General features: G+C 49.7%; 1 protein-coding gene and 1 pseudogene across 1 annotated transcript; both read right to left on the reverse strand.

Annotated features, from left to right (window-relative positions):
* Positions 1-3,626: 3,626 nt before the first annotated feature.
* Positions 3,627-7,377, reverse strand: LOC104160137 (annotated as a pseudogene).
* Positions 7,378-13,323: 5,946 nt separating this feature from the next.
* On the reverse strand, positions 13,324-13,843 carry SST (somatostatin; the record flags this gene model as incomplete). The annotated part of the gene is made up of 1 exon (XM_009698197.1): positions 13,324-13,843. A coding segment is annotated over one exon (213 nt), but the record flags the coding sequence as incomplete, so codon positions are not given.
* Positions 13,844-14,674: the final 831 nt, after the last annotated feature.

Genomic DNA, 14,674 nt, shown 5'->3' on the forward strand with positions numbered 1-14,674 from the left:
CAGCAAACAGAAGGGGACCGAACCAGGAAAGAGCAAAAGGTACCAGGTCTGCTCTCCCTTATGAGCTTTTTGCAGCTCTCCTTCTTTGCCTCCTGACCCAGGTGCTCTTTTGCTCTTTGCTCTTCTCCAGGGCTGTGGGGGTGGATGAATAGCCTGCAGGGCTGGCTGGCTGGGGGCAAGGATGAGGGAAAATTCAATTGCCATCCAGCAAATCTCAGGATGTAGTGCTGGCAGGAGCATCCCAGGACCTTGAGGTTTCATCTTCTGTGTTAGGACCCATTCCTCCCCATTGCTTCACAGGCGGGAACCTGCTCCTCTCTTTCTGGGGAACTCTCTAATAATGTCAAATTTCCCTGGCAGAAGGCATGGTTTCCTGGCAGGCTGGGTTACATCTACTGGAAATAGTTCTTCCAGGGCACAAGCCTTCACTGTCCAGATCTGAATGCAATGCATATTTCTAAGCCTTGCTCTCTTTCTTAACACCACCTGAATGTGACTGTTGGGTAAATCCAGAATAAGCACCTACACCCATGCTGGGCCATGATACTCCATTGCATGCTGTTCTCTGCCAGGGCCAAGGAGGTGAAAGTAAGAATAACTTGTAGATCATCATCTTGATGTTCAGGACACTCCTGATTGCTGCTCAGGGGCTGTGCTGAGAGCCACATGTGAAGACTCGCTGAAAATATTCAAGAGGCCCCTTGCTCCTGTAGGACTTTAGGACATCTCTGCTGATGCACTTAACTCTTATCACATGTAATATCTGCAGGACAGGGACTGTCACTTGCTCTGACTTTGTGCTGCAACCACTACGGGAGGTTTCTGACTGCTGACAAGGGCCCTGAGGCACTTGGATAACCTCATGCATCACGATGAATAGTCTGCCTGCATGGCAAATACTGCAAGACTTCCAAACACTTGGCTTTCTCCCATTTTCTACGGTCTCTGGAACCCTTAAGGAATTAATCAGGCCTTCAGCGTTAAAGAATAGGAGTCTGCTTGTGTCCACAGCTACAACACAATGTGTGGCCTCACCATATCATGCTGTCTGCTGGTTAATGGCTTTTCCTTTAACACTGTGCCAGATGCAGCACTGCAGCTGCAACATGGGTCAGGAGGACAGCCTGGTGATAACACATTGCGAGAGGGGCTTTTGCAAGGGGAACGCTGTTACTGGGCAAGTTTCAGTGTGGAGTGAGTGACAGGGCAGTAGATGGACAGCCCTCCTAGGTATGTCCTGGGATGATGTCTGTGCATCCGTGCAGAGCATTTCCAGGACTTGGCAGAGAGGAAGCTATAAAAGCAGCTGCTCATGAGGCACTGGCTGTCAGCAAAAAGAGAGCACAGCATTGAAGGAAACCTCCTGCAACAGCATGTCCAGTTGCCTGACCTCACAGCTTAACGTGGATACGAATTTACTTGTGGAAGGCCACATAAAGGGCACCCAATTGTGATGCATGTAAGATACACAGCTCTACTCCAGCCTCAAAACTTATGTCCTTCAGCACAAAAAGAGAGGGTGTCCAAGGACAGAGCAGGAAGGAATCAAAGAATAGAAATTGTAGAGGCATCAGCCATGTTCTCATTGTGAATCCTCCAGCTACCCAGCCAGAAAATAAAGCAGAAACTAGATATGGACGTATCAGAGCCTGATTTCATTGGGACTGGAGCAGCCCCTGGGCAGGTACAGCACTGGATGAATGGGGTAGGTGAAGGGGGTGGCCATGACTTCGTAGCAGCATTAGAGAGAATTATAGTGTGCAGGAAACAAGTCATTTTGGCCATTCAGAAAGGGTAATTACACTTTGAGATCTCTAGGGCGTATTTTTCTTGTTGGTCAGTAATCAGACTGTGTATTAATTTTTCCTTATTTTAATTAAAAATATTGGTTTACCATGTTCACCAGGCGGCTAGCTGGCTCTGCCTGAGTACAAATGCCTAATAATAGCATTTTGTAATTGACTGAATTGTCTATTAGTAAATAAGCCCTGTAATTTAGTGAGCATCCTTGACATGCTTATTGTTATACCTGACTCAAAGCTGAGGACTCCTACCTTTAGGAACTTACAGGGGAGAGGGGTGTTAAAGACAGGTCAGGGTGGTTTTACATGAGAATAGCGGTGTGCTCCTTGGGAAACACGGAAGGGATGGGCTGGGATGAGGCATTGGCATTCTGCAGTTGTGCATAGCAGCTCTGCTCTCTTGAACTCTTTCAGTTTGACAGGTGGAAGTGGGTTTGAAAGTCTGTGTCTTATTGATTTCACCTAAGAGAAAACAAAAACTTGTACAAATCGCTTTCCCTAATGAATTTCCTGTTGCAACCTTTGCCTTTGGTAGGCTCATTGTGCAACTGGTCGTCAGTGTGCAGAAAGGCAGAGATGCTTTATGAAAGCCTCAATCTCTTCAGGCAGCTCCCAGATGGGAACCAGGGCATTGTTGGTCTGATACTTTACTAACCATGAATGTTAACTGACAGAAAATTCCATGTCAGAAAGACCCTTGTGGAGGTTGTCTGGGCAGGGTCAGTACTCTGACTGGTTCTCTGTCCTGTGCCCTGGCCAGATTTGTGTACTGTGGGGTCAGTTTTGCCCCAAGGCATCAGTCTCACCCACCTTATTCTTTTAAAGGCTAAAAAGTTGTGCTGTGACATGGAAACATGAAGACTTTGAGCTCTGGAAACAAGGAAATCCTATAGCCGTTTCCCACAGCACACAGGGAACCGAGCAGACCCTCTTCCTTTTGCCTGAGTTGCACATCTCCTGGTCTTAAGACCTATCTCCTCTTTGGCTTTGGAAAGAACATCAATTTGCTCTTCTTCCTATTTACCTGCACCCCTTGGGGAAGGGATCAGCCTCCTCGTGCACACCCAAGGAGCCCAGCCTGAGCTGGAGTGACACCTCCCTAGGTACACACATGCTCTTAATGCTCCCCAGCTGGGTAGCTGTGCCCCAGTGCTACCTGCCCCACTTTTTGCTTTTCTGAACAACAGCAACGGAGACATCAACCAGAAACTGGGACCGGCTCCTGGGGGCTGCAGGCCCAGGGTGCCAGCATACAGATACCTCACTCGCTATTTATGCTGGAGTTTTTTCTTTATTGGTTCCTGGTTTGTGCCATCTGCCCCTTGATGTGTGTGTGGAGGAGGGCTGACTAGTTCTGAGGTCCCAGTGCTATTTCTGCTGGTGGTTCTTCAAGCCCCCAGGGACATCACTGTTGTGTAGCCCTGGAAAGGAGAGAGAAGCGTGACACTGGCATCCTTGGAGGGGAGCTGACTGACAGGGAGCCTGCTGTGGGCTGTCTTGCTCTCAAGACTGTGTTACTGCTGCAGGTGAATGGCAGATTTTCTACGTGGCAGCATGGCATCACCTCCTTCCCCTTTATGGTCCCTCCTGGGATCCTCATTGATCTAAGGGGAGATGCTTCCACCTCAGGGTACATCCCCAGGAGCGGAGGAGGAAGATGGTGGCCTATTCTGCTTGGTTAATGGCCAGATTTTGCTTCACATAGCTCTGCAAGAAGAGTGAGAGTTTTTCTAGGAAAGACTCCAACTTTCCCTTGGGTCATTTTTTCTTACATTCATATAACTCCTCTAAACCCTCCGCCAAACTCTCCTTGGAGAAAATTTTCTAAAAGATGCTCTCTAAAACATCAACTGCTTTGTCCTTTGCAACCCTGCGAGCTGCCATGGGGATCTCCTCCTCTGCTCCTACAGCTGTTTCATTTGCCCCCTGCTTGGCAGCAGGACTGACTATCTTTCAGAGGTAAGCTTCCACCTCGGAACCAGCTGCATCCTCAATCAGAGTGAGGTGGTCCAGGATCCTCTCTCCTTTCAACTTGCACAAGTTGTGCAGGAGAGTTTTCAGGGTCCACAGTGGGAGTTTGTTTGTGTGCTGCCTCAATTTTCCCTTTGAGAGAGCCTTCACGAGCACGTGGACATCCAGCAGGATTTCATTCAGGTTGATGGTGCTGATGGTGCCTGGGAGAAGCCATGTCATCCTCCGCAGGCACTTGGCCAGCAGGTCAGAAAACTTCTCTGGGCTGCCCTCAGCAGTCAGATTGCCTTTGAGCAGCTTCAGCAAGGCACAAAAAATCCTCATCTGGTCAGATTTTTCCAACACCCTCTTCATGAGGACATTAATGGACTGTATGAGCTTCTGGTCTTCCTCTAGGTCTCCATCCAGGAAGTCTAGCATTAAGGTAAAGAGATTGTTCATTATATCCTTAAGCACTGCTGCTGAGGCCTCCTCAGCCAGTTTCTTCATCTGGAAGACACAGTTACAGGCCTGGATGACACGGTTGCATCGCAGAATGATTTTTTCCTTCCCTCATTTCTTATCTGCTTCCTGTTGCTGGTTGATAAACTTGAGTGACTGAAAGCTGGCTACAAGAAACTCATTAATAATGCCAGACATGGCTTCTACCTTGTTCTTCTGTCTCAAGGTCTCCTCAATTTCTTTCATTGCCTGGATGCTGGTGTCAGTATCACCACTGCTAATGCAACAAATAAGGGAATTAATGGTGGAGGTGATGTCATGACAGGTGTCATCACTGTCTGAGGAGATAGGCAGGGTTTGGAATTCAGGGATGGTTTCTAACTGAATGTTATCCTTCAGTCTAAAGCGATTGTATTTTCTGGAGACAAGCCTGCTCACTTGCTGACCTACATGTGGAAACAGTGTCTGGGAAGATACATTCAACATATTGAAATTTCCTTCCTGAGAGCAGGTGGGCTCTAGCTTTGAGGGCGCATCTCCTGCATGCTGCTGGGTGACTTTGGATCTCGTGTTTGAATCATGCTGAGGTTTCTCACTGAAATGCTTTGCTGAAGAAACTCTTGACCAACCAGGTTCCTGTTTTGTAGTTTGTCCAGGCATTCTCCTATGTTCTTCAGGAAGATCCTCAATCAATTTGAATAGGGTTTCCCTGAGTTTTGCAAGCTGTGACCATAATGTTTAGAGCAGCACTATGAACAGCACTGTCTTGGTCTCCAAAGAAGGCAGCTATCCTCTTCAAGGCTTTGCTAGGGCTCGGCTCACGTACATCCAGGCCGTACATTTCAAGGAAATAACCCATCTCCACCAGGCAGCCTTCCTGCTGCTTAGTGTTATTGGACTTGATACCTTCCACGAGGAAGTCAAACACCTTCTTAGCTGGATATACCAGGCACATCCTCTCCAGGATGGCACACACCAATTTAAGAACAGTTTGCCTTGGCTCCCCCATCTTCAGGACCAGATATGGAAGGAAGGAAAAGGTCTCATTGTCCATCAACTGGTACTTTTCCTGAATCAGCAAGGTTAGGAGCAGCTAGATTGAGGTAATCTAGGCTCTTGATAACCACTCGTGAGTTGGTGTCAAAGAAACGCAGGGTGAGCCATTTCAGGATCAGGTCCAAGCAGCTGATAACTCCTTCTTTCTCTGTCTCTAAGTGCCTGGCCATGATGGCCAAGGCTTTGATGTGGTGGGGGAAGCTGGAGTGGAACATTTCCACCTGGAAGCTGCTGGACACACAGCTGCTCATCTGAGTTTTCAGCTGCTTCACGTACCTGTCACTGGGAGCAGTGAAGTTCCACTGCAGCGCTTTGCTATCTTTCTCATCCCTCATTCTCTGCTCTTTCCCCTTGGGGACAGCAATGAAGATAGGTCCCAGTTTGCTGACCCCATCCTTCAGAGTGGAATTGATTTGTGCTTTTCCCTTGGCTACACCTGTGTCTTTCAGGACGGCTTCTCCTGACTCGGGCTTCTTGGGACCCTGCTTCTCCTCTCTACTGATTTTGGGTGCTGGCTCTTTAGCTGGTGCTTGTGAAGGCAAGGCTGTTACTACAGGTGGTGTGGTTAGAACAGAGGGGAAAGCAGTCATGGTGGTGACTCTAGGGAGTCTGGAAGGTGACTTAGCAGAAGCAGGGGACTGGGCTGATGGACTACCATTGGCATTCTCTAGTATTGCAAGTATGTGGTCCTTTGCAGTGGTCTTCAGCTCACTGATGGCTTCAGTCATCTTCTCAAAGCCAAGGTGCATTATGAAGAAAGGCAGGGCTGCCTGTGAGGCTGTCTGCACATCCCTGTTGCTGTCCTGCAGGGAAGAGTAGAGGTGAGGCACACACAAAGCAGGTCCGAGGGAGCTCACTTGAGGGTTGGCAGCTGTTCAGCCAGCCACTGCACCGGCTCTTGCTTCTGTAAAGGCATTTCTTCACCTAGATCTTCTGAAATGTCCTGCCCATCCAGCCACTCCAGTATGTTGACCTGTGCAGCCCAGGCATTCACGGCAGCCAGAGTGTCAGCTCCCGTGCTGCTCTTGCTTTCCCTAAACAGAGCAATGAGGAGAAAGCCCAAGTCTTTCATGTGCTGTTTGACATTTGAACCCATGGCTATAGACAGTTGCTGGAGGACCCTCAGGGCCATCTGTACCAGAATTGGGTTTGGATTGCAGAGACAAGCCCTCAGGGCTCTTGGGAGCTCTCCTATGTTTGGCTGGATGAATCTGGCATTCTGAAGGATGCCTGCAACCTCTTCCAGGCCCTCCCTCTGGACCGTCCAGTTCTTTTCCTGCAGCTTTGACATGAGCTCTGGCGTGATCCTGTCACCAATGTCTATGGCTAAAGTCCTTCTGTGATCCCCTGGGTCCTCCTGGGCCCAGTCATGTAGGCATGGCTTGGGGTTGGCACGACTTGGAATTGGTGGGACCTGTCCATGCAGCTCCTCCAGCTCAGCATCTATCTGGGGAAGAAGGGGCAGCTCTTCTTTCTCAATCAGTGCTCTCAGTGAGTCTCCCACGTATAGGTAAACAAGCCCCAGCAAGGTGATGGCTGATTTGTGTACACCTGAGTGAACAGCAGCAAGAGCGATCTTCAGGGTTTAGACCAGTGCCTTGGCATCCATCCCTGCAAAGCCAAACTCCAGAATTGCATTTGACAGCCAGTCCAAGATCTTGGAATGGGTCCTGGAGTTATTCTGTGAGAAGGCCAACAACATAGCTGTCTTTGCAGTCCAAGGCAATGAACATGCCTCTGCTATAGCTGTCAGGGCTCTTTGAGCATTGCTGCGTAACACATCTCCCACCATTTCCACCACACTTTTCAGGACAATTTGAGCAGATGTTCTGGAGAAGTCCCCTTTCTGGGCTAGCAAGGTGCTGGTGTGAAGTTTCTCCTGCATCACCTGGAGCTTTGTTTCCTTGCGTCCTTGTGACAACAGTCTCACTGGGGCTTGGCATGGTATCTCTCTTTTCTTCATCTCCCTGATAGTCTTCTGAAGGGTATCCATGCTGGAAATCCTCTCTTTCCAGTCATTGCTTTCCAAATGCTGTATGCAGGTTTCAGGGCAAACAGCTGCTGCCTTTTCCCCACACTCTTCTACTGAGAGCCCTGGTTCAAACATGTTGCTTGAACCCAATTTTCCTGCTTGCTGTTGGCCTCTGTCCTTCCAGGGATGGTGAAGTTTCCTTCCAAGGACCCTAAACCAGGAGCAAGAGAGTATTACTGGGCATCCCTGCCACTAGGCCATGCCAAGAGGATGGAAATGTTAGGGCAGCAGCATTGGGCTCCTCCTGGCAGGGTGCATGGAGCCCATGGAACAGCCCCAGAGATCACCAGCTGTTGTGGGGTTGGTGCAACTCTGGCTGTGCTGGGCGGACAGCCCACCGGCAGCCTCACCGGTGCGATGCTGTCCCATTGCCACAAGCAGCTACTGCTCTTCCCGCAGCAGGGTCTGAAACTCCAAGGCCCAGGACCACTTCTTGCAGCTGGTAGGAGAAGACGTCAGCACAGGTAACATCACCTCCAGCCCCCATTACCTCTAGGGACTGTTTATTCAAGCTGTGGAAGATGCAGTCTCCTGCAGCCTGGAGCTCTCATGTCTGGGAAACAGTGACTGCTACACATTGTGCCAAAGTGCCACCACCACGGGCCATCTGGTCCCCTGAGCCTTTAGCTGGACATAGCCCTTCCTCCCTCTGCCCCTCCAGTGCTGCTTAAACTGTTGAGTTTCAGAAGAGCTAAGTAAATAAGAAGTTGTTTTGAATGCTGAACAACAACAAAAAACACAGGGGAAGAATATTTTCATGGAAGCAATTTCTTGCAGGTTGCCATTAGAACAAACCCTAGATGTAACCATTTAACCCTAGATAGAACAGTTCACTTACTTTCATGTTACTTAGCTTTCTTCTAACCCATTAAAAATTGGCAACTCTGACATGAGAAGTGCCCTTTAGAAATTAAAAGCATGCATTTAGTTTGGGGGGAAAAAAAATGTTTGTCAGTGCAGCAGCACTGTCTGCATCCTCACATGGCTCTGGCCCCCGAAAGTGCTGCCCCATGGAAAGCCCCCCTTTGCAGGACCCCTGTCTCCAGCCCATCTCCCCGTGGTGAGGTTGTAGCCAGAGCTCGGACGGCCGCTGGCACAGAGGACACCCGTCCTAAGCACCTGCTCGTACAGACCCAGACCATGGACGGGACAATCTGTGCTCTTTGGCTCTCTCTGCTGGCTGCAGTGCACCCCATTCCTGGGCTTCTGCTCAGCGATGTCCCCCCACATCGCACCCTTTGGGGATCAGGCTGCTGTGGGGAGCAGAGACGCAGGGAAAGAAATACTGTGTTCGAGCTCTGGGAAGAATCACAAACCCTGACAAGCACAAGAAGTAAAATAGGGAAGAAATGAGGTGGCAGCGAAGATTTACAAAAGAGCCTTGCAAATGTGACAGCCAGTTTCCAGGGGGATGCTTTTTCTTCCTTAAACCTCCGTCCTGAGCAAAAGGAGAGATTTCCCTTGAAGGCAGAACACGGAGCTGTGTAAGGGAGCAAACGCTCTACCTCGGGGCACAGCAGCACCGGGCTTATTGCTGGGCCAGGAGGGATTCACTGACTTCTGCTCTGTTCTCTGGGGGATGTGCTAACAAGGGTTGAGGGATGAGCAAGGGAGGGCCTGGAAGCATCTCTCAGCCCACCTCCTGGGAATGCTTTGCCAGAGCTGGAGGCCAGGAGCGCTTCCTCCCTCTGCACCATGGACCATGGCAGGCTGCCGGCTGCACGAGTCAGCTGCATGGGAGGGGAAGGCAGGCAGCGAAGAGCATCAGGAGGGATGCTCTGACATTGTGTGTGGGACCAAGTCCCTCTCTCTCTGGTCCAGCAGCCAACACAGGTGATGAATAAAGTCTGGATCTGAGTGCATCATTTTATGCTTTCTCAGGGAATCTCTTCATAGGATATACTGGGGTTCTTCATTAAATTCATTTTGTTAATTGAATGACCAGTTGGTTTTCTTTGTCAGACAATGCTGGAAATATTAGGTCATGGCACAAACGGTCATTTGCAATATACATATGAGAAAAACTGAACTTGGAGATTTTTTCGGGACCTTGTTAACTTTTTTGTGTTCTGCAAGTTGTTTATGGGGCAAGTCTCCTAAGACTGGGTTCCAAAAAGTCTTCTGAGGTGCTGACATAATTTGACCAAAGAGCTATTCTCAGAAGTGCAATTAGGTGTCAACAAAAAGTAACAAATAATTCCCTAATAAAACAAAGGAGGAAAAAATGCTCAGTGTGAGTTTTATTGCATTATTCTGGTGAGACGCTGTCAAAGAGTCAGAAGGTGTTCAGAGAGCAGAGAGTACAGTCTGTTCCTTTATCATAATAACTTTTATTGCCTAGGTATAGCTTTTCTCACCCTGGTCAATAAACATCCTATTCCTTTGCTTTCAGAGAATTAGGACTCACTTGCAGCAGCGAGTGCTTCTTTCCAAACATCTGATGCTGACCCATACAGGGGCTGGGGGTTGTTCTGGTACTCCCCAGAGGTGCTGGGAGTCGGGCAGGATGAAAAGGAAGAAGATTCCTGTGGTGAGAGCAGAGGTCTGGGAATCTGAGATGCTCCCCGTGGCTGCGGATCAGAGTGACAATGTAATGCTTGTTGGGAGCCACAGAGGCAGAGTAAAGGCAAAGGCAGTGCATAGCATCTTACAGGCTGCTCTGGGTGAAGGGGAGTTGTGCCCATGGGTCCAGGCTTTCGGTCTTTTCTGCAGAGCCAAAAGGAGTTAGCTGGTGGCAGAGTGGACCCAGGCTATGAAATCTGTATCCCACAATTATTTCCTCTGCACCACAGCTAGGACCACTTCAAGCTACCTGTCACCAACAAGCCTTCTGGGCCAGGGAAGACTTGCCTTTTTTACCAATTTGGGCTGCACATAAAAAAAATCCTGGCCTGCTTGCTAGACTGAATGACCCACCTTGGCATCGTTAGTTGCAGGGTTTGCTGCTGGGGATGGCTGAGAAGCTCATCACTGACTTCCCATCGGGGGACGTGTGTTTCCAGGCCTTATACAACCTTTTCTGGTTTTCATTAAAAGCAACTCTTCAGACAGCAGTTTCAAGCCCTTTTAAGTGGTTCCTGCACTGCCTCAGATGAATCACCAGGTTGAAGGTAACCTCCTGAAATGGGGATTGCTCTGGGTCTGCCCGTGACACTGGGTGCAAGAGAGGAGATGAATCAGCCATGTGTGGATCATCACAGCCCCTGACCTCCCTCAGGCCCGTGCTGAGGCTGCTCCTCCATGGAGCCTCATCTCTGAGCTGCAGAGAACATCGCTTGAAAACGTCTCATACCTATGTGCTTATTCCAGATTCAGCCTTGCCCAGCAAGAGTCTTCCCAGCCCAGGACACAGTTTCATGGTTGTGTGGCCAGGGATTAAATATGGTCATTTAATCTTTTTACCCTATAATTCCCATCTATCAAAAAGAAACAATAAATCTTTGTCTTTCTAGTCTTTTTAGCTCAGCAGGGCAAGACCATCTCTTGCATTGTGTTTGTATGGCTCCCAGCACCTGGGATTGCTGATGCTGCCGCAGTGCAATTACATGTGATGAGACTGTATTTAATGCCCTGGGAGCCATCTCCCCAAACTCCAGGAGCTCCTGAGTTCATAGAAGGAGCAGGTTTGTCTTTCTGCCTCTGAACTGAGGACATTCGCACATGCCTCCACCAGTATATCTTCATTAAGCTTCGCAGAAGCTGTCGTGACGTGACGCCAGCTGTATTGCTGATACAGGCTGGTGTAGCGTGTGAGTCATTCCGTCTTTAATTCCTACTTGTGCTTGAGGATCATCCACATCCCTATTTGTGATGAGTTTCACTCCAGCAATTGGCAGGATTTAACTCCCTTCAGAAGCACTGGCTGAGCATAGTGACCAAGAGGAAAAACCCTCAGGCGAGTAGTGGTCTATTTATATCCCATGAAAGATGGACTTGGTGTATAAAAATATTCAAGCTCCTGGCACCTCCACCCCCTTTCTGCTCCTGTAGCTGCTGTCTTAAGGTTGTCTCAGCATTGAAGAATTAGTTACTCTTTGAAAGCTAAGTGTACCTCAGTCAAGACAGGAGTGAGCAGCCAGGGATGGGGAGGTCTCTGCTTTACTGACTCTCCTAAAATGTGCTCCCTTGATGATGCACAGCAGCAAAGGAATCAGATGTGAGCTAGGACCGTTGCTTGCTCCTCAGACAGTCTGTCTCCACATTTTCAAATGAGGTCCTATTCTCACCCTGTCTGCTTTTAGGGCTGAGAAACAATCTACATTACCTGTGCTTCTCAAGTGTCTTTTTGGAGGCTTCTCCCTCAACAGTGCCAGCCCTGCCCCTCGCCCAAGGCTGAGTTAATCTTGCACCCTCCGCAGCTGCACCAGAAATCCAGGGGGTGAAAAAGGCTGCCCTATGTGCCAGGGCTCTCCCCCTCTCCCCCCAAAGCACTGGAGGATCACCGTTCCCTGCCCAGTCTGCAATGCACCCAGCTCCAACAAAGAGGGCAGAGCCCCTAACCCCACCGCACTGTATGCGTGGCAGTGGAGGCTGAGGACTTTGCATTCCCCCAGATCACACCGCAAAACCTATCCCTGTTACAAGGGAGGGGGAGCAGAGGTTCCCAGGAGCTAGGGGTACACAGGATCATGTCACGGGTGCAGGATCCAGCATCTCCAGCAGCTGCCAGGCAGAGAGCAGGCAGCCCTTAACCCTGCCTGCAGCACAGGGAGCTGCTGCCCTGCTCCAGGGAGGAAGGCAGCATCCAGCCCTGCCTCTGGGCTTGGAGGGACCGATGCCAGCAGCTCCCCTCCCCGTGCATGTTCCCCGATGTCCTTGCCTGTTGCCAGTGTGGAACAGCCCAGCTGAGCTCTGTGGTGAGTGAGCGTGGCAGGGCTGGGATTTCACATTGGCACTGGTATAGTTCCCGATGGCAAAGGAGCCACCTGTCCCCAACTTGAGTCTAACAAACCCCTGCCCACAGGGAGAGGAGATGCAGACCAAGAATAAAGGCAGTGGCCCATGAGCCGCCAAGAACCATGTCCCACGGAGAGCTATGCTCAGCACAGACCAGAGATGACTTAACGTGCCCTCACTTGGACAATCCACCTCCACCAGGGTCATGCTCAGCCCTCCACCCATGAACATCTCTAAGATCCCCCCATTCTTTACCTTTTCACATATGATGGCTACAAAATGTTTGTTACCTTTAATCCTGAATGATGAATTTCCCATCAAAGTGGCGCTATCCCCTAGGCAGGATGCAGGATCTACAGCTCCAACTCACCACGATTGCATGTCACAAACCAACATGGCCAGAAAAGGAAGAGACTCTGGAAAAGCATGAAGAATTTCTCTTCGATTGAGAGAAGCATATCTTTTTCCCAATGGTATCTCCTATCCTATTGAACCTTTTAATGTTGCCTTTGATGATGATGTAGTGGGTAGAAAAAAACACTGTAACCAGTTTATTAGATGGAGAGGGGCTGATGGCATGGGGTTAACATCTCCGTTTTACAGGGATGTGAAACCTCCCCCTGTGCAGCAGAACAAAAGAAAACTTTCTGAAGGAATCCCAGAAGCGGTGTTTGTCAGGGATGTTGCAAGGACTAAAATGTATCAGGCAAAGAAAACCTTTTAGTGTTTGTGGCTGAGAAAGGAATGAGGTATATGCAGGGTAAATTTGTACTGTGAACCACTTTTATGATCCCCATCGCTTGGAATACACAGCCACGATTTATAGTGATGCCTCTGGTGATGGGTTTAAATCCTCTAGACTGACTGAAGTGCCAGTGCTGTAGATTTGACTCAGCCACAATGGCAAGGATTTGATATCTAAAATACCACTGTCTCTCTAGGTCCCTTAGAAAGACCATAGCAAAAAAAAAATAATCAAAAATCACTTTAAGAGATATTGTGCATGTGTACATCAGTGTGCATGTGGATGCCGTTTGCTGCTGCTGCCCTGAGACAGGCGGCATTTTGAAGACGAGCAGCCTGAGAGGTTACTTTTGTTTTCTCATTGACCACCAAGCCTCAGCATCACTGTTTGAAACATAAACTTTATTGCAACAAAGAATTAAAAATAGTACATCTGAAAGAGTTGACGAGTGCATGTCATTAAAGAACTAGTCAGAAATCACAACTCAGGCAAATCGTGTACAATTGGAACAGAAAGTTTTATTAAAACAACTGGAAATCAAACTCAAATTTTCCTTGTTTGTTTAATTTCACCATAACCGTGGATTGTGTATTTACAGTCTTCGCCTCTTGTGGTGAAGGTTCTGCTCAGGGCAGGGGGCTAGGAAGAAGGCAGGGATGGATGGGGAGGAGAGGTGGGTTTCAAAAGCTAACAGGATGTGAAAGTTTTCCAGAAGAAGTTCTTGCAGCCTGCTTTGCGTTCCCGGGGTGCCAGAGCGGGGTTTGAGTTAGCCGAGCGCTCCAGCTCCAGTCTCACTTCATCCTGCTCAGCCCCCCGGGACAAGTCCTCAGACTCCAGGGCTTCATTTTCTGTCTGGCTTGGCTCTGAGAGCAATTCTGCCAAAAAGTACTTGGCTAGTTCCTTGGGGGAAAAGAGAGAGAAAGAGAGAGAGAGACGACAATTACTCCTTGGCTTTTTGGGGCTCACCACTCTGTCCCTCTAAGAAAACCTTGTGCCCAGATTAGAGACATGCAGGGCTCTGGAGGAGAAGGGGAGCCCTGCCTTTCCAAAGAGCCCAGCCCAACAGCTGCTACACAGCAGCTGTGTCTACGAAATAAAGCAGAGAGGAAGAGCGCTGACATCTACCTGGTGTGGGGAAGAGACGGCTGTTCTGGCCGCGGTAGGGAATGAACTCAACCGAGCACCACATCACGTTCCCTTCCCACCGCTCCAGCACGCTATGCCGGACTCAGCAAGGATGCCGTGAGGCTGCTGCTAAAGGGATGCGGGAAAGGTCTTTGGGGGAGCTCGCAGGGGAGGCTGTGTCGGGCCACGCTCTCACTGGGGGTTATTTTTCCTCTTGTTCCTCCAAGCCCTGGCTGCCCCCTTGCAAGGATAAGGACATCTTTCTGCTGCACCGGGGCAGGTGCCTTGGTTCAGTGCCCTGGAGAAGCCCTGGAGAGCTTCACCAGGAGCTCTGCCCTCTGCCCTGGCAGCAGCTGCTCCTCATCCCCCACCAGCACCCACCTGGGCTGGGCTGGGGGCTGGGGGTGTCTCCTCTATCTGCTCCCAGCTGTCACTGGCTCAGCCCTGGTAGGGAACCAGGGGATCTGTCAGGGAACCGGGGTCTGCAGCAAGCAACCGGGGCTCTGAGACGGGGACACTGGAGAGGTCCAGTGAGGAACTGGAGGTCTGCACTGAGGGTACTGGGGTGTCCAGCAGGGAATCGAAGGGGTCTGCAGCAGGGAAGCC

This window comes from Cariama cristata, unplaced genomic scaffold, assembly GCF_000690535.1.
Source record: "Cariama cristata isolate BGI_N322 unplaced genomic scaffold, ASM69053v1 scaffold12804, whole genome shotgun sequence".
In the NCBI taxonomy this organism is placed as follows: Eukaryota; Metazoa; Chordata; class Aves; order Cariamiformes; family Cariamidae; genus Cariama; species Cariama cristata.